At 45.9% G+C, this 25,601-nt stretch overlaps 4 protein-coding genes across 7 annotated transcripts; 2 read left to right on the forward strand and 2 right to left on the reverse strand.

The window, feature by feature from the left end:
• Positions 567–2,413, forward strand: LOC8060748. 2 transcript variants are annotated; one of them, XR_002449931.1, is made up of 3 exons: positions 567–1,060; positions 1,989–2,148; positions 2,256–2,413. XR_002449931.1 is itself a non-coding variant. In XM_002459390.2 (2 exons), exons 1-2 carry the CDS (start codon positions 932–934, stop codon positions 2,088–2,090), a joined length of 231 nt encoding a protein of 76 aa, XP_002459435.1. In that variant the 5' UTR covers positions 568–931; the 3' UTR covers positions 2,091–2,413. The 2 variants fall into 2 exon arrangements, 1 of the variants encoding a protein (XP_002459435.1); XM_002459390.2 differs by having other exon boundaries at positions 568–1,060; positions 1,989–2,413.
• LOC8060749 (guanylate-binding protein 1) lies at positions 5,031–12,256 on the reverse strand. Its single transcript, XM_002461505.2, has 17 exons — positions 10,426–12,256; positions 9,234–9,336; positions 9,034–9,103; positions 8,908–8,946; positions 8,702–8,819; positions 8,549–8,606; positions 8,398–8,462; positions 8,295–8,301; positions 8,159–8,219; positions 7,574–7,633; positions 7,405–7,424; positions 7,252–7,317; positions 6,764–6,931; positions 6,417–6,674; positions 5,912–6,124; positions 5,454–5,725; positions 5,031–5,351 (listed from the first exon to the last, which is right to left on the reverse strand). Exons 1-17 carry the CDS (start codon positions 10,515–10,517, stop codon positions 5,210–5,212), a joined length of 1,812 nt encoding a protein of 603 aa, XP_002461550.2. The 5' UTR covers positions 10,518–12,256; the 3' UTR covers positions 5,031–5,209.
• On the forward strand, positions 12,468–17,468 carry LOC8056621 (pentatricopeptide repeat-containing protein At5g64320, mitochondrial). Of its 2 annotated transcripts, none has more exons than XM_002459391.2 (4): positions 12,468–14,836; positions 15,257–15,455; positions 16,659–16,901; positions 17,000–17,468. In XM_002459391.2, the coding sequence occupies exon 1, from the start codon at positions 12,655–12,657 to the stop codon at positions 14,713–14,715; it is 2,061 nt and encodes a 686-aa protein (XP_002459436.2). In that variant the 5' UTR covers positions 12,468–12,654; the 3' UTR covers positions 14,716–14,836; positions 15,257–15,455; positions 16,659–16,901; positions 17,000–17,468. The 2 variants fall into 2 exon arrangements, with proteins under 2 accessions (XP_002459436.2, XP_021308687.1); XM_021453012.1 differs by having other exon boundaries at positions 17,005–17,468.
• On the reverse strand, positions 21,596–24,840 carry LOC8060750. Of its 2 annotated transcripts, XM_021454501.1 has the most exons (3): positions 24,753–24,840; positions 22,995–23,375; positions 21,596–22,866 (listed from the first exon to the last, which is right to left on the reverse strand). In XM_021454501.1, exons 2-3 carry the CDS (start codon positions 23,319–23,321, stop codon positions 22,072–22,074), a joined length of 1,122 nt encoding a protein of 373 aa, XP_021310176.1. In that variant the 5' UTR covers positions 23,322–23,375; positions 24,753–24,840; the 3' UTR covers positions 21,596–22,071. The 2 variants fall into 2 exon arrangements, with proteins under 2 accessions (XP_021310176.1, XP_002461551.1); XM_002461506.2 differs by lacking the exon at positions 24,753–24,840 and having other exon boundaries at positions 22,995–24,730.

Consider the following 25,601-nt stretch of genomic DNA (forward strand, 5'->3'; position numbering starts at 1 on the left):
CTAAGGGCCTGTTTGGAACATGGGAATATAAAACAGAGGAAAGGAAAAAAATATAGGAATATGATAGATGTGTAGTAGCAAAACAGAGGAATGAAAAACAAAGGAAAACTTGCCAAAAATGTGTTTGGAACGGAGGAATTCTAAACATAGGAAAACTAGATCAATGTGGGTCTCATGAGTGTATAGACTTAAAACAAAATTGCATGTGTATGCTACTAACACATTTGACCCACCAAACAACTGGTCTGAGAAGCTTCATGTGACATCGTTCAACTGCATCGTTCTCTCATCTGTCATCCAGAGCGAAGGGAAATCAATTGGCCATGAGCTGCAGCTGATAGAATGCATCTTTTCTCCTCAATCGCCTCGGGCTTCCGCAAAACTACGGTTCGGAGTGGATGTTATTTTTCCCATGTTTTGTGAAGCAAGCAATTCCTTTCCTCTGGAATGGTTGGCTGCTTTCCTCCATTCCAAACGGTGTATGATGTCAGCAAAACAAAGGAATGGAATTCCTTTGAAAATCATCTAATCCAAACAGGCCCTAAAATGGTCATGACCAGGACCTTTTTTTTTTTGCCCGAAATAACCGGATTTTCTTTGGCATGGTCGACTCCCCGCAAACGCACTCAGGTCCCCTCGTCATCTCCATCGCGGCCAGGACAACCTCCGCCGCCGCCGCTCGGCTGCTCTCCGCCGGCGCCCCTTACTCTTTCTCCTCCTCTCCAGTCGCTCCATCCCCCCGCGACCCTTCCTCCTCGCCGTCGCGGCCGCGCGTCCCGTGCTCCGCCTCGCCGTCGCCGCCGCCGCCGCCGCCCAAGGAAAGAGAGACAGGGAGGGGGAGGAACCAACGGTGGCGTGGTGAGGAGGGAATCAAGCGGAGTAAGTAAGGAAGGGAGTGGGGCTGCGGTCACCGGGCCGTCGCCGGACTGCCATGTCGTCTCTGGGGACGTCCAAGGGGATCCTGGAGATCGCCAAGTTCGGCGTCTACGTCTCCGTGCCCGTCGCGCTTACCTACCTCGTCGCCACCGACTCCAAGACCCTCAAGAAGCTCATGGGCCTCGTGCGTTCCTTCTATACTTCTCATTCCCTCCCCCCTCTCGCTCCCTGCCAGGCGAATTAGCTGCTGCTGCTTGTGTGACTAGGGTCTAGGGCTTGAGACCGATTGGGGATCTGTGGTTCAGTGGTGCGACACCATTTTCCACGTTTAGTCTGCTACTCAGCTGTACTAGTTTATTTAAGCAAATTCAATCGGATTTAGGGCCTGTTTGATACACATGGCTAGCTACTAATTGGGGCTAGAAAGTTAGTCGAAATTATCTGTGTTTGCCTAACAACTAGTCGAAGATTTAGCTTAAAAAGTTAGCCCACCTATTAGCCCTTCTGTTTGGATGCATTGGAGCTAATTAGAACTGAAAAATAGCTAGCTAACAATTAGCCCATGGTATCCAAACATGGCCTTAAATGCAACATTCTTAGTATCATTCGTTTTTATCTATTAGAATGTTGAGGAGAAGTGCATATCATTTGCATTAGAAAGAAAAATTTGGCTTTGGTACAATGGTATGCAGCTGATGCCTGGCTCCACAAATCCTATTAGAAGAAACAGAATCATGGTTCTGTCACTAAGGTGCCAAACACCTGCTTGTATCCTGGTCCTTGAAGTTTGGATGCTTTTCTTATTCATAGTGAAAATTTTATCTATATTCTTATAGGTATTTTTGTTTGGATTGATGGATTCCTAGTGAACATTCTTATGGACGTAGCATGCATATGGCAGTTTGTTCTATTGCTAAGTGAGATGGTTGTGGTATGGTTCGTTGACAGATGCTCAGATGTTTCTTTTTGTTCATCAATGTAAATTTCTCACAATTGATCGATCCATTGGATCACAAACTTGCAAAAGATGAATTCATTACCTGTATGTGTTGATATACCCTGGACTAGATAGATTTACATCAAGATTAAACTGCCTGTGTACCCCTCTGCAGCGTCCTTATGTGGTTTATCCGCCTGAAGGCCCACGCCCTCCACCACCAGAAGAACTGCGTGAAAGGGCACGGGAGATTGCTCGGAAGAGGCAGCAGAGTTGAATGGATGGTGATTTCTCTAGGCATCTGTGTCCAGGGAAAAAGATGATGGATCCATCTCGTAAGAACTTGCATAACTTCGACATGTTACTCTGGTTGTTGGTATGGAAGTGGAACAGCCCTGGTCTTTAACAACCTTTTACTCCTGTGTTACAATAAAATCCACAGGAGGATTGTTGCCATGCCTGATGTTTTGAGCCGTGAGATACTGAAAAGTGAGAATCAATTTGATGTATTTCTTTTTGGGAGCCAGGTCATATGGTCCGCTTGACTTCCAACTGTGTTGTTGAAATGGTGAAGAATAAAAGGAAGTTTTTCTTTTTTCATTTTCTGTATTTCATACTAGTAAAAATGCCCGTGCGTTGCAACGGGAGCATGAGACATATAATTTATTGTTTTCTCTTAAAATTTGGAGATGAGTTAATTTATATACCGGACAATATTACTTACTTTAACAATGTTTAAACAAATCTTTAACTATAATAGGAAATTATAAGCACTGAAAATAAATTAAATTGAGACTTTGTTTGCTTATTTTAATATGAATCTTGAAAATAGATCTTTATGGCCTTTCGGCCTGTAGAACGGCAGCAAAGGTCTTAAGCATGGTTACCAGGGCCTGGGCCATACACCCACACTGGGTCACGTAGGTCCACTGGCCTGATAAGGCTTGGCTTAGGCTCCCCAAAATCTTAGCTCTTTTATTTTCTTTTTCCTTCGTGTTTCTCGCACCAGTCGCCAGAGAGAGGAGCACCGGCACTGGTGGTCACCGTCGGCTTCGAGGCACGTGGGACCGGAGTGGCATTCGGGCTTCTCGGCGGTCAGGAGCGGCGAGACCGGGTGCTTCGGCGGCCATGTGGCCCGCATCCCTGGTGGCCACACAGGAGGCTTCGTCGAGCTGCCCTACAATGGCACTCAAGCGTCCTGGCGATCGAGTGGCCGCGTCCCTCATGGTCGCATGCACCCCACGGATCCATGCCAGCTCGCGTGTAGCGATGGTCACATGCGGCTCCATCGAGGCACCCTACAAGTGACAATTAGGAATCCCGCGGTCGCGAACGAGGAGCTCAAGTGCTCTGGCAACCGCGTGGGCCGCGTCCCTCGTGGCTGCACGGGCGGCGAGCCTCCCTGCTCAAGATGGCAATACACACCTGAAACCCGAGTAACGGATACATTTTACCCAATAAGAACGCGGGTATGGAATGATATCATCACCCATGGGTCTTATAATAGGCAAAAATCTCTACCTGTTAGATAAGCGGGTGCGGGCATGACTACATATTACCCCCTTCATACCATTTCTGTTAGATTTAACTCTAACGGTGTCAAACCGCGAGTGTGAAAAGTCAAAAATTTCTATAAGTTTTGTATAAAAATTATTTTCATTGAATTCCATACAAAAAGTATATGAATTGATATGATTAATATGTCTTAAAAATATATTTTGTATAAATTAAATAAAAATATTTTTTACATAAATATTGTAGATTTTGACGAGATCTACAACTGTCTAGTGCTAACGCTACAGTTAAACCACCAATACAAGTATGACTCGAGACATTATATTATAGACAGAACTTGACAAAACAAATCACCAAAGAGAGTATACAATGAATTTCATAACAAAATAATTAAAGGTTGATTCTACAGTGGTATCTACCAGTTTAGACATGTGTAAGCGTACACTTGATAAAAATCCAATTTATTAAAGTTGTCTCATCAAGTGCCAACCCATCTGCATTGGCGATACCCGGACCAAGAGATCCTGCAGAACAACCATATGGAAACCAAAACTTTCAGTGTTAAAATACAGCAGGGAAACTTGCAAGTGTTAGCTCAGACCAGAGGTAATTTTAACTCCAAGAGTCTCAAAGTTTTCAGGGTAGCCCGCTGTGCTGCTTGCCCATTGCCTGAACTGCTCCAAGTCCTTCTCCTGCAGCACTACTAGCCAGTAAAACAAATTCAGTCGTACAAGAGGTAATGTACATGTTCCATATGAAACAGCAAGCAGCTCAGCACTTTATCTAGGTAATAATGAACACAATGTAGCTTTCAAAGAACATTCTACCTCTGAAAAAATCAGAAACTTCAGATTAAGATGTTTACTTACATGTCAAAGAACTCCGCTTCAGCTGCTGATATGATGTGGTTGAGAATCGCATCAGCTGTTGATATGATGCAGAACCGGGAAAGTATCTTCATAACAGGAATCCATGATCTTTTGTTGAAAGCTAATAAAAGTGAATTAGGCATCTTATTTACATCCTCCCAATTGTTCTCGAAAACAAGCATAAATTCTTCAAGCCAGGATTCAGTATCCTCGTATCATCGAAGTGCTTGACAACCAGAGTGACCTATTATTAATAAAACAGAACCCACTGCTGCTTGTTCGTGCGTTAGCCAGCGCCTGCTACTCTTCTCCGATCTAGAGACCAGAGTCTGCAACTCCAGGCCCAGACTACTGCTATTGATGCCTTCATCTTTAAGCTACCGCCGCAGGCAAGCGCAGGGCCAGGAGGAGCAGGCGGTAGAGACGGACTCGGACTGCGCCTTCTGCCTCTCCGTGGTCCGCGACGGCGAGGAGGTGCGTGAGCTGCAGTGCCACCACTTCTTCCACCGCGCCTGCATCGACGCCTGGCTCGTTCGCCCGCGCACCACCTGCCCGCTCTGTTGCGATCGACTCCTCCCCGCTCACCAGCAAGAGCAGCTACGACCGCCTCTCCTTGTCGGCCTCCGCCTACGCCCACGGTGGCGCGATCTGGCACATGACGTGAGCGCCTTACGGCGGCAGGTGCCCACCAACCAACCCGAGGCGTCGGTTCAGGCGGGGCCATGGGCCTAGGCTCGCGCAGGGAGGATCTATACACGATGGGAGAGGAGCAGGCAGAAAAATAGTAGGTATAGATAACTCTAATTCCTACCATCTGAGTTTTGACTCATAAGTGAAGAATGCAGTTGTTGGAAATGAGCATGATAGACCTTTGCGGTTTGAGCATAGATAATCACTCTATTTGGGTTTCATATTTACAGCAGAAGTTCATGGATAATCATGGCCACCAACATATGGATTATGTACAATTGTGTGCATGCTAATGGTGTGTTTGTGCATGTAGTTTGAGGGATCAGTCTGTTCTTGTACGACTGGAGCTTCTGTAAGACCCGTTATACAGAGGTAGCAGTGACCGGGCAATTCCTCTCCTTCCACCAAGGCAACGCCAATAAAATGCCAGAAAAAACAGAACTGCACCGATTGGGAATGCCCATCTGTTCAAGTAGATCAGCATCATATAAGAGTAATATCACAGCATAGCAAGCAGTAGAGATGCCATGGCCAACGTTAGAGTTGAAGGGAGGAAGCTTACTGACCTGTCAAGATCAAGAACAGGGCTGTAGACGATGGTTTCCCACGAAGAGACGATCATGTGCCAGACGGGGTTGTAGTACAGGGACTCTGATGACCAAAACAGCCTCGTGTATGTCTCCAGGAAGGCAAACATCACCCACGCAGCGATTTCAAGCAGGAAGAACTTGATCAAGAAGCGTCCAATGACAACCATGACCAGGGAGAATATGACCAGCCAGTTGAAGAGTTTGTTGTTGTACTCCTTGATGAAAAGAGCTCGGGACCTTGCCAGCATCTGGGAGCATGCATAGGAGGTAAAACTAGATTCAGTTTAACATTGTCAGGAAAGGGGATGCAGCCTAAAGGTCATTTTATATTTTTGTTACTGGGCGAACATAGAGCCTAGAGGACACCCAAGCTATAGTTATAGTCATCATCCTCATGGAAAGCTATCTGAACTCGTAAGTGAAATGAGAGAAACCTTTGACATTCGGCGTTGATAGCTTTCCTTGGCTGGCCCCACGCAATCCATTTCAAAGCTTTGATTGCAGAGAAGAAATCCGGCATCAAATTTTGCCATGGATGGAAGCTTCAAGACTTGAAGGTGTTCCATTTTATCTTCACACTCTGAGAACCGTGCTTCGCACAGCTTTGATGACTGATACTCATTAGCTTGACCGAAGTTTCTGTAGACCTAAAACGAATACCAGGTTAGGTATGCTGAAGATATTATCCATATTGCATAGGCTGCAGGGCACACGATATTAAAATAAAAATGGTTCTTTCTCTAAAAGCCATGAAAAAACAAAATGTAGTGGTACACACGAAACACTACACTTTCATACTTAATCGGCTCTGAAAAAATATACATAAAACTTAGAACTCTGTAGCAAGCAATGGAAACCTTCATGACTAAAAGAAAATGCAAAAGATAAGATTTTATTATTATGGACTGAATAAAATAATGAACAAAATGTGTGGAAAACCTTTTTAATCTCTTCATCAAGCTTGAAGATGGACTGAGCAGCATGATGTTTACCGAAATGCTGCTTGTCGAAAAGCCTTTTAGCTTCATCTTTTGCCAGGTCATGGAACTGCTGAAGTTTATCCACTGACACTGGTAGACCTGCTCTGCCCATTCTTTCATTGTACACCTTCAAGCAACGTTCAAGAATGGCCTTATTGAAAATTTCAACAAGCGATCCGGTTGATGGAATTTCACCTTTATTCAAAGCCTCAAGTATCTAAACAAAGAGAGATAGTTTTAGATAATACTTTGCAATGATATATCAATAAACTCAGTACCAGCAACAAACTCTCCAAGAGGTATTACCTGCCCTAGGAAGGATACAAACTCTGTCCCATTCAGAATTCTACCCTGCACAATTTTTGGTTTTATCATGGATGCAACAACTTCTTTCAATTGATCCCTCTTCTTTACATACAATGGATCAAGTTCTTGGTCCTCCATATCACATAACTTTGTCCTTTGCAAATGAGGCTGGAAAAGAATAAGTTCAATCTCACCTACTGATGATGCCAAAGGAAACCATAGTGTATAATCGCATTGGAGTATAGGACAGTATTGAAGAATTGTAATATTGTTCTCATATATGTATCTTGACGAAAGAACAAAGACAAGAATGTGTTTCCTCCCAAAAAAAAATCATGTTTTCCAATTTTGGTAAAACTACATAAATTTTATGCTCATAGGCTCATAGCATAATGTTTACTGAACTGGCGTATTTGAGATCCAACAATTCACAGCCATCAATTCTTCTAATTGCATTGCAGAGCATGAAAAATCTAAGGTTGTCTCACCTGTGGTAAGCTAAAAGCTGTACTGTTATCTCCCATAACCGCCAAAGAGTCTCTGATTTGGTTGAGCTGATGTAACACAAACATTATTTTCTTCAACCAGAATTGCATATCATATCTTCGAGTTAATAATATATATGGCTAAAAAAACATTACCTCATCAATATTTTTGTCTCCTGCAGCAATATAAAAGAGGGGGTAAGTTGAGTTCAAATTGCTGATAAAAAAATATCCAGATCTGCAAAGTGCAAAGGAAAATGCTTCCATAGAAAATTAAACACATACTAAAAATAGTTTGTAAGATATCTTTAAGACTTGAACTAACCGTTGTTGTTAGGTACCCGTAGCAGAGCTTCATCAACCATCTGCTGAACAGATTTTCCTTCTGGTTCATGGAAGTTACCAACATCAGAGGAAGTTTGATAAACTATGGCATACGGGTATATACTACTGTTGCTGCTGCTACAAGTCTACAACACATGTTGATTACTAATTAATTAAGTACCTTTCGAAAATGTAGGTACCTAACAAGAGCATCAACCAGTTACTGTAACAAAATGAACTTTATGAACTCCATGACAATAATATGATAAAAAAGATGAGGTAACAAAGTATTCAAAATATTAAGACCAACTCCTTCAAAAGACTAATTTATACATATACTATTGTAGAACAGAAAAGAAACAGTAACGACTGATTATTTGAAGAATTGGCACTATTTCTGTATCCAAAAAGCTGTTAAGGTCAAGCATACCCCTAAAGTTTTTGAGCAGATTCAACATTTTCAATGCTAGGAGATCAAGGGAATATGCCTTATAATGACAATTATGATGATCTGATCTGTGTCCGGTTACCATTTTTTCTGCATTCTAACAAAAATGCCCATATGTGTTACAGGAAAGCAACTTACGGAGGAAATCTCTCTGGATCAACCACAGAAGTTTTGCTGGCTCAAAAGCAACATCTTGCCCCTGCAGAGCCGACAACATGATTTTGATGTACTTTTCCATTTCATAACTCTAAGACGTAGGTTAATGAAGTTTTACCTTGACTCTAATTACCACAAGTCAGAAGGGAAAATGGAGATATGTTAGAATATGATGCACTTGTTAAATCAAAAGCTCGAATCAGAAATAGCAGGAAGCAAACCTTCCATAGAATTCTTCAGCAATTTCGACAGCAAATGAAAGCCTAGATATATCAGCTTCACGAATCTGTCGCCCAAAGTAAGTAAATTTAATTACTATCAAATGAACGAGTGCTGCTGTAAGCCCTGAGGCATCATGAGAGAGGAACTCACTGTTTCAGGAAGATTGTAGATCAGAACAGAACTTAAAACAGTTGCCAGAGCAAATATCCTGTCACAAGCAGAAAGTCCAACATGTTTGTAGCCACATCCAAACCAAAATACTATAATTCAGAATTATGTACATCTTATATGTAGGCAACAAACCTATCATCATATACATTTGATTTTCCAACACTCTCAAATCCTTCAGTGTCCAGGTATAGGACAGACACTTTGGAGCCACCAATATCCACCTCAACAGGGGAACCCCATACCCATATACCTGTGTAGTGTGGATCAGTCTGTCGATATCCTTCAATAAGGATATTACAAGAGTACACTACATTGGTATAATTGTCATGCCACCTTACCTTTTGTTTTGGTATCCCGCATGTGTCCAACTCCAAAACCTGTGCAAAAAAATTATTTATTTATCATCTCTCCAGTTCAAAATCCAAGTGTTTGATTTTTCTGAAGCATGCACAAGCTCAGCGTACCTTTGTCACATGATAGAGAGAGAAGTTGGTTGAGAAGAAAAGATTTTCCAGACCGATAGGGACCAATAACCTGATTTTATAATAAACGACACAGAACTTGGTATGTAAAAGGCAGCAGGTTTGTGTTTGTTATGAAAAATAACTACCCATTATTCATTTGAAGCAATATAAGCCATTGGACTAATAAAGTTCGAACATACAGAGACAGCAGCGATTGGAGTTCTGATCCTTTGAATTGCTTCCAAACCTTCTTTTGCGAGACGAAGTTTCGTATGCCCATAGTCTGGCTCCACTATTGGAAACCTGCGTAACTATCTCTGATCAAAAGTTTGACAACTAAAATGAACTTTTCTACAGGCTATAACTTGTTTAAATGACCTATGTTTCCATCTCAATTTTTTTTTGGTCATCTGACTTAAATGTAGAAATAAACAGAAAAAGACTACTGCAGACATGTTTTACTCCCATTCGCTCACGCTCTGCTAATAAAGAATTCTGAAGATGGATTCACCATCCATCCAAACAGCAAAATGCTTCGTTTGGTTAGACCACTGTCTGTGGATAAGATAAGATAAGATGGACAAGTGCTCAATTCCATAAAATTGACATCCATTCACGTACAAAGCATATATATATAAGTACTGATCAGTCCTGATTACCTCAAAGTGCTAGTACCTACTCCACGTTTCACATGAATATACCCACTCGGTTTCAGCCCCATGCACTCCCCTCACTGTCTCTCGTTTCACATGTGCCAGAATTACAAACCGGAATTCAGGGTTATGCTTGTGCCTACTCCCTTTACCGTCTTGGGTTTCATTTCAATTTTGCCAACATTACAAATTGGAATTCATGACTATGCCCGTGAGGGATTCCAGAATTATTTTAAGAAGAAAAACTGAGTCCAGTCCAAGCTCCAGATGTTTTGTAACATTCACACATACTCCCTCCGTCCATGAAACAATCAATTCCTAGAGTTGTCCTAAGTCAAAATTTTTAAACTTTGACCAAATTTCTAGAAAAAATGCTAAGAGTTACGGAATCAAATTAGTAGCATTACATTTATCATAGAATATATTTTTATAAGATGTGCGTTTTATATTATAGATGTTGTTACTCTTTTATATAAAAGTTTGACTGACACAGATTCTAAAATTGATTTTTTTCATGGACAGAGGGAGTTATCATACATACATAAACATCGCATCGTATGCTTTGGGCAACGAAATGATTGATCCAAATGAGAAATGTCAATCTCAACCCGACGCTACAGTATGAATTGCAACGACGAACAATTCAATGCACACAATCGCAGCAACGACCAATTGAATGCACACGGAATCTGACATGTAAACAACGGGCTACAGAATCGCCAAGTAATTCTGCACTTACGCGCGCTCAAGGCCGCCGGGATCGGCAACCCCTGCCGCCACCGCAGCAGCAAGCAGCCACAGCGCGGCCCACATCGCCGGGGCACACCCCATCTCTGCGACGCCGCAGCCGCCCCCTGGTCAGGCTCACAGCGGAGCGCCAAACACCAAGCGCGATCGCCCCCCTTACGGCTGCAACGGCAACGGGTTCTCCTGTGGCCGGGGAGGAGGCTTGAAGGTTGGAGGCGAGGGAAGGGAAGGGAGAGGTCCCGCGCCAGTAGCGGGCGTGCGTGATAAAGGTCCCGGCGGCGGTGACCTTTGCTTGGCGAGAGAGAGGAAGGAGACGTCAAGGCGAGGCGAGGTGGAGGTGGTGGTCGGCGAGCGGAAGCGGAAGACGCGACGAGAGGGGAAGCCGGATTCTTATAGTTTCGTTATTTAACAAAATCTGGTTCAAATTTTTGAGCAGCCGCGGTTTAAAACTTTTTTTATTAAAATTAAAATCTAATTCATCCACGTGTCGGACAACGGGGCCCGCGTGTTGGCAGGATGTGGACCGTGGGCCGAGTAGTCGTGGGCTATGTCACTTCTCATTGGGGATTTGGGCCTCATCCACGAGAAGCGCGGAGAGCATCAGTCTTCAAAAGTAGAAGCAGCCCTTTTCGGTTGATCATTTCTACGGCTGATATGACGCTGAAGATATATGCTGATTTGTTGCGACAAAGAACAATTCCAACACTGCTCAAGTGAGCACTGTTCACATAGCCGGTTATTTGTGCATCACCTAACTAATTGTTAGTTCAACTAAGGCTGCCAGCTAAGACTCGTTTTTTTCCGTTCATCTTCAAATGGGATGCAGTTTAGTTTCATTCGTCTTCAGATTGGTTGATTGAACCCTGAGAGCATCATTCATCTTCAGCTAAGACTCGTTTTTTTCCGTTCATCTTCAAATGGGATGCAGTTTCATCCGTGTTTAGATTGGTAGTTTCATTCGTCTTCAGATTGGTTGTTTGAAACCTGAGAGCATCATTCATCTTCACACATTTGACTGGCGGTGGCGGCAAGAATGGCTTCAGTTTTGGAAACTGCTTGTTTCTCTGTTTGGCCTCACAATTAATTTTTCGGCAACTGCTCCCATTCCTAGTGTGATCTGATTGTTATAAAATTGTCAATATTAACAAAAATAATTACTATAAGTTTTCCTGCCAAAAATCATCACAAATGCAGAGTATCAGACTCAAAAGTGGTTTCTCTGTTTGGCCTCAGAATTAATTGCAGTGTGACAGCATGGCTCAGAGAGCCAATCAGCCCCGAAAGATGGTGTATTTTATTGCAGAGTTTCATCACCGGCCATCATCAGATACTCAAATCCACCCTCTACAATGCAGCATAAGTGTATAATCTCGTTGCAAAACAAAAAAAAAATCATAACTCATGGAGAAGCACAAATCCTCTAGACGAAAAAAAAGAGACGCGAAAGATCTGCTGGCTGTCATGGGGACATCAGAATTGCAGAGTTGGCAGCATGGCTCGTAACGAGCCGATCAGCCCCGAAAGATGGTGTGTTTTCATTGCGTTTTTCATCACAGTCCACCAAGCTCTCAATCACGAGAAGAAAAACAAGAACAGAAAAAATCCTAGTATCTCAAGGGGCGACCGGAAAATTCCTATGTCGCAACGGGGTAACCACAGAGAAATTCTTATCTACACAAGAAAGCAAAAAAAATAACGATGACCAACCACGATGTAGAGAAAAAAAACCGACGGCGCGACGGTCGACGGCAGCGGCGGCGGCGGCGGCGAAAACGGAAAGCAGAAACCCTAGCTCGCCGCCAGGTGATATGTTTGAGCGGCCGGGGAGGTGGTCTGTTTATAAAGGAGCTGCGGTGTTGCCCCAGCCGTTGGATTTTCACGAGGACGATGTGACGATGAGGGTTTGCTTATTCCGCTTAATGGGCCCCAAATTCAAGGAGAAGGAGTTTCGGCCCATGATTTGTCAAAAAAAAACATTGAGGGCATGACGGCCCACATACCAAAAGACCAGCCCAAGCCGTTAGCCTGGACGGGTGGTGGGCATCCACTAGCCTGAACTGAACGCGGCTGCTGCTCCTCCCCCGACGGTGCTCCCGAGCTCGGCAAATGTTGTCTCCGGGGCGGCGGCGGCCTGACGAAGCGCGACGGCTAGGACAACCGCGGCGACCTTTAGTGCCGTCGGTGGCGGCGTCGGGAAACTCACTCCACGCCACGCGCTGACATGGACGAGCCCCCGCCCCCGCGGCCCGCGCTCAACTCCGCCGCGGCGACGTCATGGCCGGAGCTGCTGGCGCCGTTCGACCTGTCCCGCCTGCGCGCCACGCTGTCCTCCCACCCGCTCACCCCGCGGCGCCTGGCGCGCCTCCTCGCGCTCCCGCTCTCCCCAGCCACATCCCTGCTCCTCCTCGACTGGTACGCCTCCTCCCACCCGGCGCTCTCGCTCTCCTCGCTCCCGCTCCGCCCCATCCTCGCTTCTGTCGGGGCCGCCGGGGACCCGGACCGCGCGCTCGCGCTCCTCGACTCCCTCCCGCGCTCCTCCCGCCTGCCGCCGCTCCGCGAGTCGCTCCTGCTGCCGCTGCTCCGCTCCCTGCCCCCGGGCCGCGCGCTCCACCTGCTCGACCAGATGCCCCGCCGCTTCGCCGTGACCCCGTCCTTCCGCTCTTACAACGCCGTGCTCTCCACGCTGGCCAGGGCCGACTGCCACGCCGACGCGCTGCTCCTGTACCGCCGGATGCTCCGGGACCGCGTGCCGCCCACCACCTTCACCTTCGGCGTCGCCGCGCGCGCGCTCTGCCGACTCGGCCGCGCGCGCGACGCGCTCGCGCTGCTCCGCGGGATGGCGCGCCACGGGTGCGTGCCCGACGCCGTGCTCTACCAGACCGTCATCCACGCCCTGGTCGCACAGGGCGGGGTCGCCGAGGCTGCCACGCTCCTCGACGAGATGCTGCTCATGGGCTGTGCGGCGGATGTGAACACCTTCAACGACGTTGTGCTCGGGCTGTGCGGGCTCGGCCATGTGCGGGAGGCGGCCAGGCTCGTGGACAGGATGATGATGCATGGATGCACGCCGAGTGTGGTGACATATGGGTTCCTCCTGCGGGGGCTGTGCCGAACAAGGCAGGCGGACGAGGCATACGCGATGCTGGGGAGGGTGCCGGAGGTGAACGTGGTGATGCTTAACACAGTGATCCGTGGATGTCTGGCGGAGGGGAAGCTGGCCAGGGCGACAGAGTTGTATGAGATGATGGGTTCAAAAGGATGCCCACCGGATGTGCACACGTACAATATATTGATGCATGGCCTTTGCAAGCTTGGGAGGTGTGGTTCAGCAGTCCGGATGCTTGATGAGATGGAGGAGAAGGGCTGTGCACCAAACATCGTGACCTACTCTACCTTGCTGCATTCGTTTTGCAGGAATGGCATGTGGGATGACGCAAGAGCAATGCTGGATCAGATGTCAGCCAAGGGCTTTAGTATGAACTCCCAGGGATACAATGGTATCATATATGCCTTAGGCAAGGATGGCAAGCTTGATGAAGCAATGAGGCTTGTCCAAGAGATGAAGAGTCAGGGATGCAAGCCTGATATTTGCACATACAACACAATAATTTATCATTTGTGCAACAATGACCAGATGGATGAGGCAGAACATATTTTCGGAAACTTACTTGAAGAGGGTGTTGTCGCCAATGGAATAACCTATAACACTCTCATTCATGCACTTCTGCACAGCGGAAGGTGGCAGGAAGGCCTAAGACTTGCAAATGAAATGGTACTTCATGGTTGCCCGCTAGATGTTGTTAGCTACAATGGCCTGATTAAAGCCCTCTGCAAAGAGGGGAATGTTGATCGGAGTATGATGTTGCTTGAGGAAATGATGACAAAGGGAATTAAGCCAAATAATTTCTCGTATAACATGCTGATCAATGAACTCTGCAAGGCAGGAAAGGTGCGTGATGCATTGGAGCTCTCAAAGGAGATGCTGAATCAAGGACTGACACCAGACATTGTGACTTACAATACTCTCATAAATGGGTTATGCAAAGTGGGATGGACACATGCTGCTTTAAATCTCCTAGAGAAGCTGCCCAACGAAAATGTGCACCCTGACATTGTCACATACAACATTCTCATTAGTTGGCACTGCAAAGTCAGATTGCTTGATGATGCGTCTATGCTTCTAGACAAAGCAGTAAGTGGGGGAATAGTTCCTAATGAGCGAACATGGGGAATGATGGTGCAAAATTTTGTCAGACAGCCAGTCAATCCCGACGGTTACTAGAAGGATTTATTGTATATGTTGTATGTCATAATGGTTTTGGGACTCTGCAGCTCGATGTGCTTTTACATCAATATGGGTGCATTTAACTTCCAGCATAGTGACTGTCGCGCATGTTGATCTGGTAAATATTTCTTCTCTGTTACAACTTGTGCAGAGTAATAATGGATATAATAGTACTAAATTTTGAGTTGTACTCACAAGTACATGTAAATTTAAAAAGCTAACAACTTCTTATGAAATGTGCTTGTTGCAATTGCTGATGTTTGTAGCATATAAGCATATTTTCTTTATGTAGTAGAATTTTTTATTCTTTTGAAAATCTTGACCCAACCATGTTCTGTGAACTATAGAATTTAGAGAACCTATTATAGGCATTCACAAACTGTATGTGCATACCTGTTTGGTTGTCATTATGGCAAACAAGGGCAACTACCCAACTGAAACAATGGAATTCTTCATTTTAGCACTGATGTAATATGATTGGTAAATCAGTTGATTGCATGAAGTGTAGCTTGATGACATATAATGCTGAGCTTTGCAGGACTATTGGAGCCCTTTTTCTCTTAGATTACTGATTAAGCACCAAAGCAAATGGCCATTGACAGAATTCAACCAGAGTCTTGGCTGAAAATGCTTGAACGGGAAGGGAAGATCCCTGGTAGCATGGTGGTCATCTCATATAATGGACCTTTCTACTATTCCAGCTGCACATCCTACCTGCAGTATTGAACTGCCCTAAGGTACAGAAATCCTAGGAGGCAAGAAAAATCTGTTAACTGGACATACAGCACTTGCTTACATAATCTTTTTTCAATTTGGAAAAGCAGCATATAGTATGACCCAGCTGGACACAACTGCACCCCAAATACTATTTCATTGTTTGTTTTCTTAAAGTATGACCCAACTTGCTTATAGTCATACAGTGTTCTTCAGAATATGACAACTTCAATTGAGGTGCCAAAGGGTAGTTCCAGTGTCTACTTTAAAAGAAAAAGGGGTAGCTTGAGGGAACATAATAGTTTGATGGTTCTGGAGTAGCTAATGAACTTGAGGTTTAATCTGAATTTTTTGGCACAACCAGTCCATTATTGTGCGCTCTTATTGGAATCTCTAGGTTAGCAATATCAGAAGAGATTGTGAAATTGCTGTTGAGATTGTGATGGGATCCTGTAAGTTACTGGAAATAGAATTGGTAAATATCATAAACTAGAGATAGATTTTTCTCTTGATTTTCGAAAGACAGAGCTGTATTGGTAGACTCCATTATCAGCACTATGATAACTGTGTGGGTTTCCTAATTACAGGAATCCCTTTGGTACAGGATCGAGACCTTGATACTTCATATAGATGAAAATTTCGTGTTATGTTACTTCTTTATCTGTGGGATCTGTATTCTGTAAAACTGATGGGTTTTTTCATATAGATGAAGTTTTTGTGTTATGTTACTTCTTTATCTGTGGGATCTGTATTCTGTAAAACTGATAGTTTTATTTGTGTGTGTGGTGTCTGTTTGTGAAGTAAAGTAGTAGTACCAGCATTGAGAAGGGACAATATATAGATGAATGCCAATGCTGATTTTAAACATGAAATACTACGGTTTAACGAAAACTTAATTATTAAACTTAAGCTTATTGTATTGCATTGGTATTGGCTAACTAATGTAATGTATAGTGTATTAGTGTGGCCTTCATGAGGCTCTGCCCCTGTGGGTGGCTGCATTATTCTAGCACTACTGATCTGGATCTTGGATGGATTCACGATTTTTCGTGGAAACAGGCATGTTTATTAAGCTTTTCACTCATTCATTTATCTGGATATTACCATAAAACTTGAAGTCATGCAGTTTGATCTACTGTACCGTTTCCTACAGAGATGCGATTTGTTTCATTTGGTGACTGTAAGCTAACTTTTAATACTTCCCCCTTTTGTCCTGGCTTGTGCAGTGGCAGTGTTGAATACCTATGAAGCCTGAACCATGGGATGGTTGGCACTGGTCGTGAACTTGTGATGCTGTCTGTGGTCAGCAATTCCACGGCAGTTAAGGTCAACATTTGGTCTCTCCTGAGAGATTCTGACATGTGCTCTTTTCAAGAACACTCCCATCATGGTGAACCCAAGCGCTTCGATTTGATGAAGAGCTGATAAATCATGCTTGTGGCACAGGAAAGCATGGCAAGTCCTCTCAGGTTGGAGTACTACATACAGTACTATCTTGTAAGATTGTGTGGCTATTTCCAGTCTGTTGAAGTACGGTATTATTCTAAACAAGCATTTCCTAATGCAGTGCAGCACACAATATATTGGGTGGCATCCTGACCCAGGAGCTTTTCCTCTGCTCCCAGCATCGCAGAGGCGTTCACCGACTGAATAACCTTTTTAGTCTTTGTGGTCCGGTCGATATTTGTTGCCGGACTGCTGGCATCCTGCAGTTTCCATGTAGCACTTGCCACTTGCCAGGCCCAAGGCAAGGCAAGCGACCCAGCAGCGTCGTGTGTCTCCGGCGCACTCCCCACCGCCTCCAACCTGCAGCCCCAGCGACCAGCGTGCGCAGCGGCTCGGCCGCAGATGCACGACGTCGTGGTCGTGGTCGTCGCTTCCGAGGCTTTCCCCAAAGCACGATGCGTCCATGGCCATGGCCAAGGCGGCCGACCATATGTGTGTGCGTGCGTGGGAGCAAGAGCAAACTGGATGGGTCATGGGAGTTGTTACCGTTCGTCGCGTGTTACTAGGAAATTTTATTCACCCTTGGATTCTGCGGCTGTCTGCTCGAAGATGCTGTAGATGGCTTTGGCCTGCTCCGAGTACGACGGGCGAGAGATCAGAGATCCCTGAGCGGCAGGGAAGCCGAAGCTGGTACTACGTGTCTGCGGTCCAGTCCAGCCGGCCAAGGCGTTCGGTTGGCTGGTTAAGATTTTCTGTTGGGCGATCGATGAATGCTGCTGCCTGCTGTGTGACTGCTGAGGAGCAGTAGTGCCGTGGTGTGCCAAAGGCGGTGAGCCGTGACTCGTGAGGGGAGAGGGGGCTGCGACGTTAGGGGTTTTTTTTTGGAGCACGACCACGGCGTGCGTGCGTGTATGGCCGTAAGCATTTGCGCGCCGCGTGGCCGCGACGCACGCGCCGCAGCCGTCGAGACACCAGGGGCGTAGCGCAGACCTGCACGCACGCACACGCTCGCTCAGGCCTTGTTTACTTTCAAAATTTTTTGCAAAATATGAATAGTGACACTTTCGTTTGTATTTAACAAATATTGTCCAATCATGGACTAACTAGGGTCAAAAGATTCATCTTGTCAATTTCGACCAAACTGTGCAATTAGTTTTTATTTTTGTCTATATTTAATACTCTATGCATGCGTTTAAAGATTCGATGTGACGAGGAATCTGAAAAAATTTGCAAAATTTTTTTAGGAAGGCCTCAGTGACGAGGTTTCTTTCGCTGCACACACGCCGAGGCCGGGGGCTTCCTTTCGCTGCACCACCACCTGGCCGGCATGGCCGTCGCAGTACTACGAGAGCACGACCAGCGCAGCGTTGGGCTGCCCACACGGTCAATGGCGCTGGCCCCACACGGCTGACGGCACGGTAACCCTATCCCTTGTTGTTCTCTCGGTCAAAATGGATGTACCACCACCACTCGTGCGCAGCGCACTGCTAGGAGCTCAGGCGAGTACCTGCTCTGTCCTCCCGATGCTTCTCCAGTGCTCGCTTGGACGCTTACCGGGTGGAAATTAGGCCTTGTTTAGATATGCCTAAAATCCAAAAAAAAAAATCAAGATTCTTTATCACATCAAATATTGCAGCACAAGTACAGTACATTAAATATAAATAATATTTATTAAATGAAAATAAAAATACTATAATATAAAAAAAAACTTTTCACCGGGAACTAAACATGGCCTTACTTGCGGCAAAATGACAAGGGCACACCAAACTAGCAGCAAACGATGACCTCCATAATAATATAATAAGCAGGTTTTTATTAACGGCCTCTTGCCAAATTCTAAATATGACTAGGGATGCTGACGTGCCAAGTCACACAGTCATGACTATTTGTGGAGAGAATTAAATGCATGCCCTGTATAGATCTAAACATAGTTTGGTTGTAAAATCACGAGACGAAATTTTTAAACCTCACTAGTCCATAATTAATTATATTGCTACAGTAACCAATATGTACTAATGGTAGATTAATTAGGCTTAATTGGTTGTGTAGTTCGTTTTTTGATTAGTCTATAATCTATATTTAATACTTTAAATGTGTATCGGCAATCTGATGTGGCACCCAAAAATTTTCTTTTCACAAACTAAACAAGGCCATAGTCCCCAATCCTATGTGAAATACTCCAACTAAGCGGAAGCTAAACAAGAGAGAGGGGAAAACAGATCTACAGCAGTAGTAGCCAACCTAGCAACCAAACCATGCCTTGCACACTTTCCACATAGAAGAGGGCTCATCTTGCCCATTAGGCGGCACCGGCGGTTGCGACCTTCTAATGTTCGTCCTCACTTTTGAAAGACATTACCATCAAACTGGCTGAGCGCATCATGGACGACAACAACATCAACTGCTACATGGCTTGAGGAAGGTATCCTTGAAGGCTCCTTCCGCCCATTCACAATCAGCTAAGTCTTTGCATATTACTGCATGACCATCCACTATCATGAACTATACCAAATGATCTGCCGGAGGGGGGGGCACCCCCTATGAACATTAATTTTCACTAAATTTTTAAGTTTAGATAAATTTTAAAAATCTAACACTATTGCCACTCCCCCCCCCCCAACCAGCGTTCAAAAAATCAACTTCCTGGCTCCACCCCTAAACACAAGAACCTCTCAAATACAAGAAAAATACAGGATTCAAATGCCATAGCACTTTAAGTCCCCACAAGATTTTATTATAAACTAACAAAAGTTTAGGAAAAAAACTTTTGAAAACAACATAAGAAGCAAACACAATAAGACTAAGCCTCATGCTTAGTTTCCTTCAAAGTTCTCTTCGGATTGCTAGGACTTGGACCATCTAAAATTTCTACTATGTTTTTTTCCCTCCGCTCCAACAAGCCCTAAACCGTGTTGTGTCGTAGACCACCAACGCAACAAAGCGAGTCCTAATATAGCGTTTTTCTACGTCGCTTCTTCGTTGAACCGGTCTTATTCGGTTGGCTGATAAGTCATAACGCAAAGTACTTTTACTTCTTTAACTATGCACCCGTGTACCGTAACAAATTTTTCGATAAGCAGTGCTGTGGTGGCAGCACTGCCTTCCTTGGGTTGGGGTTGAGTTGCCTTTTCCATTTATTTTTTTTTACTTTTACCGCGGTGTGGAAAAGAGGGCAAGTGGTGGGAGAACCCACGCCGTCGCTGTGGGCACACGCGCAGTCACGCACACGCGCACGCGTCGGGCTCGTGGCCTCGTCGCCGGCCACGGACGCGTCTCTCGAGACGCCACGAGCGCAGCGCAGACCTCCACTCCACTGCACCTGCACTTCTGCACGTACTACGACGACTGGCGGGTCATAATATCCTCGCAGTGCTGCGGTCAATGACGCTAGGGCCCCACGCTCGAGGTAAACCGCGCTCATCTCGCGCCTGCCTACGAGTACTGTCCGGTGTCCGTTGCTGCTTCTTCGGCCAGCCCAGCACAGTAAAACTACGGAGTAGCGGTAAATGATGACCCAGTCAACAACAAAAGCTGTTCACAACAGAGCTGACGTGCGATGACCTTGCACTGCTCCATAGTGTTTTGTTTTGGCCTTGTTTAGGGTCTGTTTAGATTGGGGATGAAAATTTTTTGGGTGTCACATCGAATGTGTCGGAAGGATGTCGGGAGGGATTTTTACAAACTAATAAAAAAACAAATTACATAGCTCGTCAGGAAACGGCAAGACAAATTTATTAAGCATAATTAATCTGTCATTAGCATATGTAGGTTACTGTAGCACTTAAGGCTAATCATGGCTTAAAAGATTCGTCTCGCGATTCTCAACTAAACTGTGTAATTAGTTTATTTTTTTATCTATATTTAATGTTTCATGCATATGTCCAAAGATTCGATGGGATGGATGAAAAAATTTTTGGTGGGGAACTAAACAGGGCCTTAGTTCCGAAAAGTAAAAAATTTTCGGTACTGTAGCACTTTCGTTTGTTTGTGACAAATATTATCCAATCATAGACTAACTAGGATCAAAAGATTCGTCTCGTAATTTACAGCTAAACTGTATAATTAGTTTTTATTTTCGTCTATATTTAATATTTCATGCATGTGCCACAAGATTCGATATGACGGAAAATCTTGAAAATTTTTTGTTTTCAGGGTGAACTAAACAAGACCTTTGACAAGTTGCTCCATAGTGTTGGAGTACTAGCAGTGTTGGATCCACAGTCATTTCAAAAATTTGGATAAAAGAAAATCTCGAAGTCTTTTTAATTTAACTTATGTTAATGTTTATATGAAAATGTTAATATAAGATAAAAACATCGTTCGAAAAGTACTGTTAAAGTACAAACAGGACGCATGAACCTCGTCTAAACAGCTTAGGAATCACAGAATTCGAAAAAACATCAGAGATAATTTTAGGCTTGTTTACTTCCACCCAAAATCCAAAAACTTTTCAAGATTCCTCGTCACATCGAATCTTTAGACACATGCATGGAGTATTAAATATAAATAAAAATAAAAACTAATTGCACAGTTTGATCGAAATTTACGAGAGGAATCTTTTAAGCCTAGTTAGTCCATAATTGAACTATAATTACAACAAACCAACGAAAGTGCTACGGTACTGCGAAAAAATTTCGCTCAGGAACTAAACAAGGCCTTAATCCAAAATCCAGATTTTGAAACCTCATCCAAACATGTCCGAAAGAAAAGCGCAAGAAACAAACAAAACCGGTGGTTGCAGAGTATAATTATAGCACTTTTCTTCTACCAGTACCTCTTCAATTGAAGTCACAAGACTGACATGAGCTGATGAACACGATACAGTACTGCGAAGCAGCTCCACATCACACCAGCGACGCTTCAGTTCGACAGTTCCTCCCATGAACAGGAGGACACAAGAAGGAACCCAAAACCGCCCGGGATTCCTTCCGTTCCCCCGGCCGCGGACAACTGAATTTTTTGTTTGTTTTTTCGCAGGAACAAAAAACCGACGGAAAAGGAGGGAAAAAAAAGGAGGCGTTTTTGTTTTCTCTCACTGTTCCAAGAGCCGGAAAACCGCTAAAACACCTGGAGCCGGCCCTCGGACGGATCGACAAAACGCAAGGGAAAATCTTCTGAGTTCTGATGAACTGGAAAAAAAAAATGGAGCCGGAGAGGCAGAGTGTCTCTGTTCTTCTTCTTGGCTTGATCAGCTCAGCTGGCGAGCAGCAGCAGGGACGCCAGCCCGGTGACCACCTTCATCTTGGCCTGCGGCGGCTGCGGGCTCAGCCTCAGCTTGCCAGCCGCCCCGGGGTCCTCCGGCGTCGGCGACACCACGACCGTGATCTTCTTGTCTTCTTCTCCGCCGGCGGGAATGTCCGCGGCGGATGCCTTTGGCTTGTCGTCGAACCGCAGCTCGAACTCGCCGGAGAAGGTGGCGACGGATATCGGCGTGGCGAGCGCCGGAGCCGGCGTCTTGTCCGGGTTGCCGCTGCGGGAGTGCGGGGAGAGCCACTTTGCGCGCATGTACTCGTGGTTGCGCCACGGCGGGAAGTGGAGCCCGCGCTTGCGGAGGCTCTGCCGCGCGGCCTCCGTCACGACGGCCACGATCCGGCCCAGACGGTCGGGAGTGCCCACGAACAGCGGCGGCAGCGCCTGCAGCGCCAAGCGGTACGCCTTGGTGGGCCGCGCCACCTCGAACTCCGACCGGAAGTCCACCTCCACCACGAGCCGGCCGGCGCCGGAGCCGGAACCGGACCCGGACTCAACCACCAGCGCGTCGATGTACTCGTGCTCGCCGGCCGGGTGGGAGGGGGTCTTCTCCCACCGCGACGTGCACACCGCCGCGTCGTACCCGAGCGCGCGGAGCCCGTCCGCCACGGCGCGGCGGACGTCCGCCTTCTTCCGCCCGCAGCCGGAGCCGTAGCCGCCCTTGCGGCAGCGCTCCGCGATCCGCGACGCGTCCGCCAGGAGGTTCCGCTCCGCCGTGCTCGCGCACTGCACCAGGCCCTGCGAGAAGGAACGGGAAGGGGAACAAAATAGAAAGAAAGAAATGGAAATCAATTCCTTGACCACTCGACGACGATCGACTTCGGAGGCGGCAACGACAAGAACCGAATCGGGACAAAAGACGGTACCTTGAGGAGCTCCAAGGCGTCGCCGGCCGCGGCCGGCGGCGCGGCGGGGTGGGAGGCGGATGGGAGGAAGTCGAAGTCCTCGTCGTCGCTGATGCCGTCCTGGTTGCCGTTAAAGCAGTTGCCGCATCGCCCGCGCGGCGGCCGCTCCACGGCCGCCGAGGACTCCTCCATGAAGCTGATCACCATCTTGTCAAGCGCCACCGACCCGACATCCGCCTCCGCTCCAGCGCCGCCGGTTGCCGGCGCCTTCTCGTCCTTGTCTCTCTCCTTGCCGTCTCCGACCAGCCGCTCGGCCGGGGTCACCCGCACCAACAGCCTCCGTAACATCGACACCCTCCCAGGCGCAGCCGGCGGCCTTCCCTCTATCGTACCCTGCTGGTTCTTCACCGGGAACAGAAACGTCATCGACGGCCGCCACTTACCACCGCCGCACCCTCCCCTTCCCCGCTCCACCCAACCACAACCACCGTCGTCCTCACTTGGCAACCGAAACAAGAAGAATGGCGCGTGCAGCGTGCCCTGCCTATTACAACCAAACGACCGCTACAGTCTACGCCGTCTTACTTGTGGCCCAAAGGAGGCTCGCCGCCGGCGTCCATCTCCGGTGGTTCGTGCTCAGTTCTTCTCTTCGGAGGCGAGGACGGAGGAGTGGGACAGTGAGGTGCCCCGCAAGGTCTTATAAAGAGGGACGGCGGAGGGGGGTTGGTGACGTGGACGGTTGGTGGGCCCACAAAGTACGTGGCGTAGTGGGTGTAGGAGGACGACGTTGACAGGTGGGCCCGAGCGGTGGGTCACGGTGTTGTTGCCGTTGTTGGGAGGGGGACGGAGGACTCCGTGGGCGCGGAGGGAAATGGCGGGTTTGCCCCTAGCAGTTGGGGTAAGCCATGTTCAACTGCGGCATAGAGAGGGGTAGATCTGTAGTTTTCGTAGGAAAGGTCTATTTGAGTATGGAATGGCAAGTTTGGCCCCCTTTTTGGAGTTTACCCTTGTTTTGTGCTGCCCACGGTTTTGTGCAATTAGTGTGTGTACTTTGTTGTAGTTAGTTTTAGCATTACGTTTTCAACCATAATCAACTTATATAGAAGTTCAAATAAAATCAACTTATATAGGACCTCGGCCATCTATTTATTGAATAGAGAAATTTATAAAATACATTGTGTTTATGATATTGGTAGATGAAAAGCTTCACAAGAAGAAAGTATAATCATAACACTTCTATTATAGAGTTTGCAAATTAATGCGAATAGATGGTTTGATATTGGTATATAGGCAAATCGTAAAAAGTTTAATACTAATTGACATTTCATTTAATGTAGTAATAGATTGATTCCTCTATGTTCGGTTCCTTCCCGTATTCAATAAGCCATCTCGTATTTATTGTTAGAAATAGGTTGCTTGACTAATAGGGTTGGCGCAACAAAAAATCTCTCGCCACAGCGGGCACTCTAATAGTAGTCTCAACGCGTTGAGTAGCATAGTTTCTATGACATTAACTACTCTGCCATATACTCCACACTGATGTGGTGGCAGGGCTATCAGAAGAGAGAGAGAAATTACTTCTCCACAAAGAAATCGTCTCGACAATCCTATAAGGAATGAAGAAATCACACAAGATACGCGTTGGGTGCGAAGCATGGTTTGCTTCATGTGTTTTGTGAGGTCTACCATCAAGACCATCGCCCTAACTCGTCGTTGCTAGTGGCGCGCCAGATCTATCACAAAAGAGACTAAGAAAAAGGAGATAGACTCACCACTGACCTCACTCCATCGTCGTTGAATCTGCCAAAGGAGGTCTTTGGGAGAAGAGGGGTTGCATCACTTGACCTCACCAGCACAGATCCAGGCCTCACCGCGCCAGCCCGAGCCTCGCGCACCACGCCCCAGCGTCCAAGCACCGAATGAGTGTGCGAGAGAAGATGTATATATAGAGAGAAATGGGTTGGGCTGCAGAGAAAGCGATTTATTGAATTTATTGGAGGTGCCACGTATAGATACCTTGCATATTAAGTGATGTGGTCTCTAATATAAAAATCTTAATCTTAGTGATGTGATAAGTATAAAAGAGTCTCTGTTGGTAAAGAGAAATTGCAATAAGATGCGTGTCAAGTCGAGGATGGACCCTTCAGTATTACTGTGAAATGCCATGGTTTGCGAGGCCATGGCTGTGATGATGTTCCTTGTGTTCGCTTACGTTGGGCTTCACGAGGTCTCCACCGCAGTGCCATTTTTAGTTACTAGTTGTTTCTCATCATTAGTTGCTTCTCTTAATACGTTGCTTTGCGTAGTTATGAATTATTTTCATATGATTAGTTGTCATTGGACTTCGTTGATGATCCTTAATCTTGTATGGATCGTATTGGTCTTGATAAATTTAAATTTGCTACGAATGGGTATTAAACCTTTTCTTTCGCCTAAAAAAACTACTCCCTCCATTTCAAATTATAAGATGTCTTGCCTTTTTCTAGATACATATCTTTTACTACGTACTTAGATATACACTATGTCTAGATACATAGTAAAAGAAATATATCTAAAAAAAGCAAAAATGTTTTATAGTTTAAAATAGAGTGTACTGGCCCAATACACTTGTGTTGACCTAAAGCGGGG

This window comes from Sorghum bicolor, chromosome 2, assembly GCF_000003195.3.
Source record: "Sorghum bicolor cultivar BTx623 chromosome 2, Sorghum_bicolor_NCBIv3, whole genome shotgun sequence".
Lineage (NCBI taxonomy): Eukaryota > Viridiplantae > Streptophyta > Magnoliopsida > Poales > Poaceae > Sorghum > Sorghum bicolor.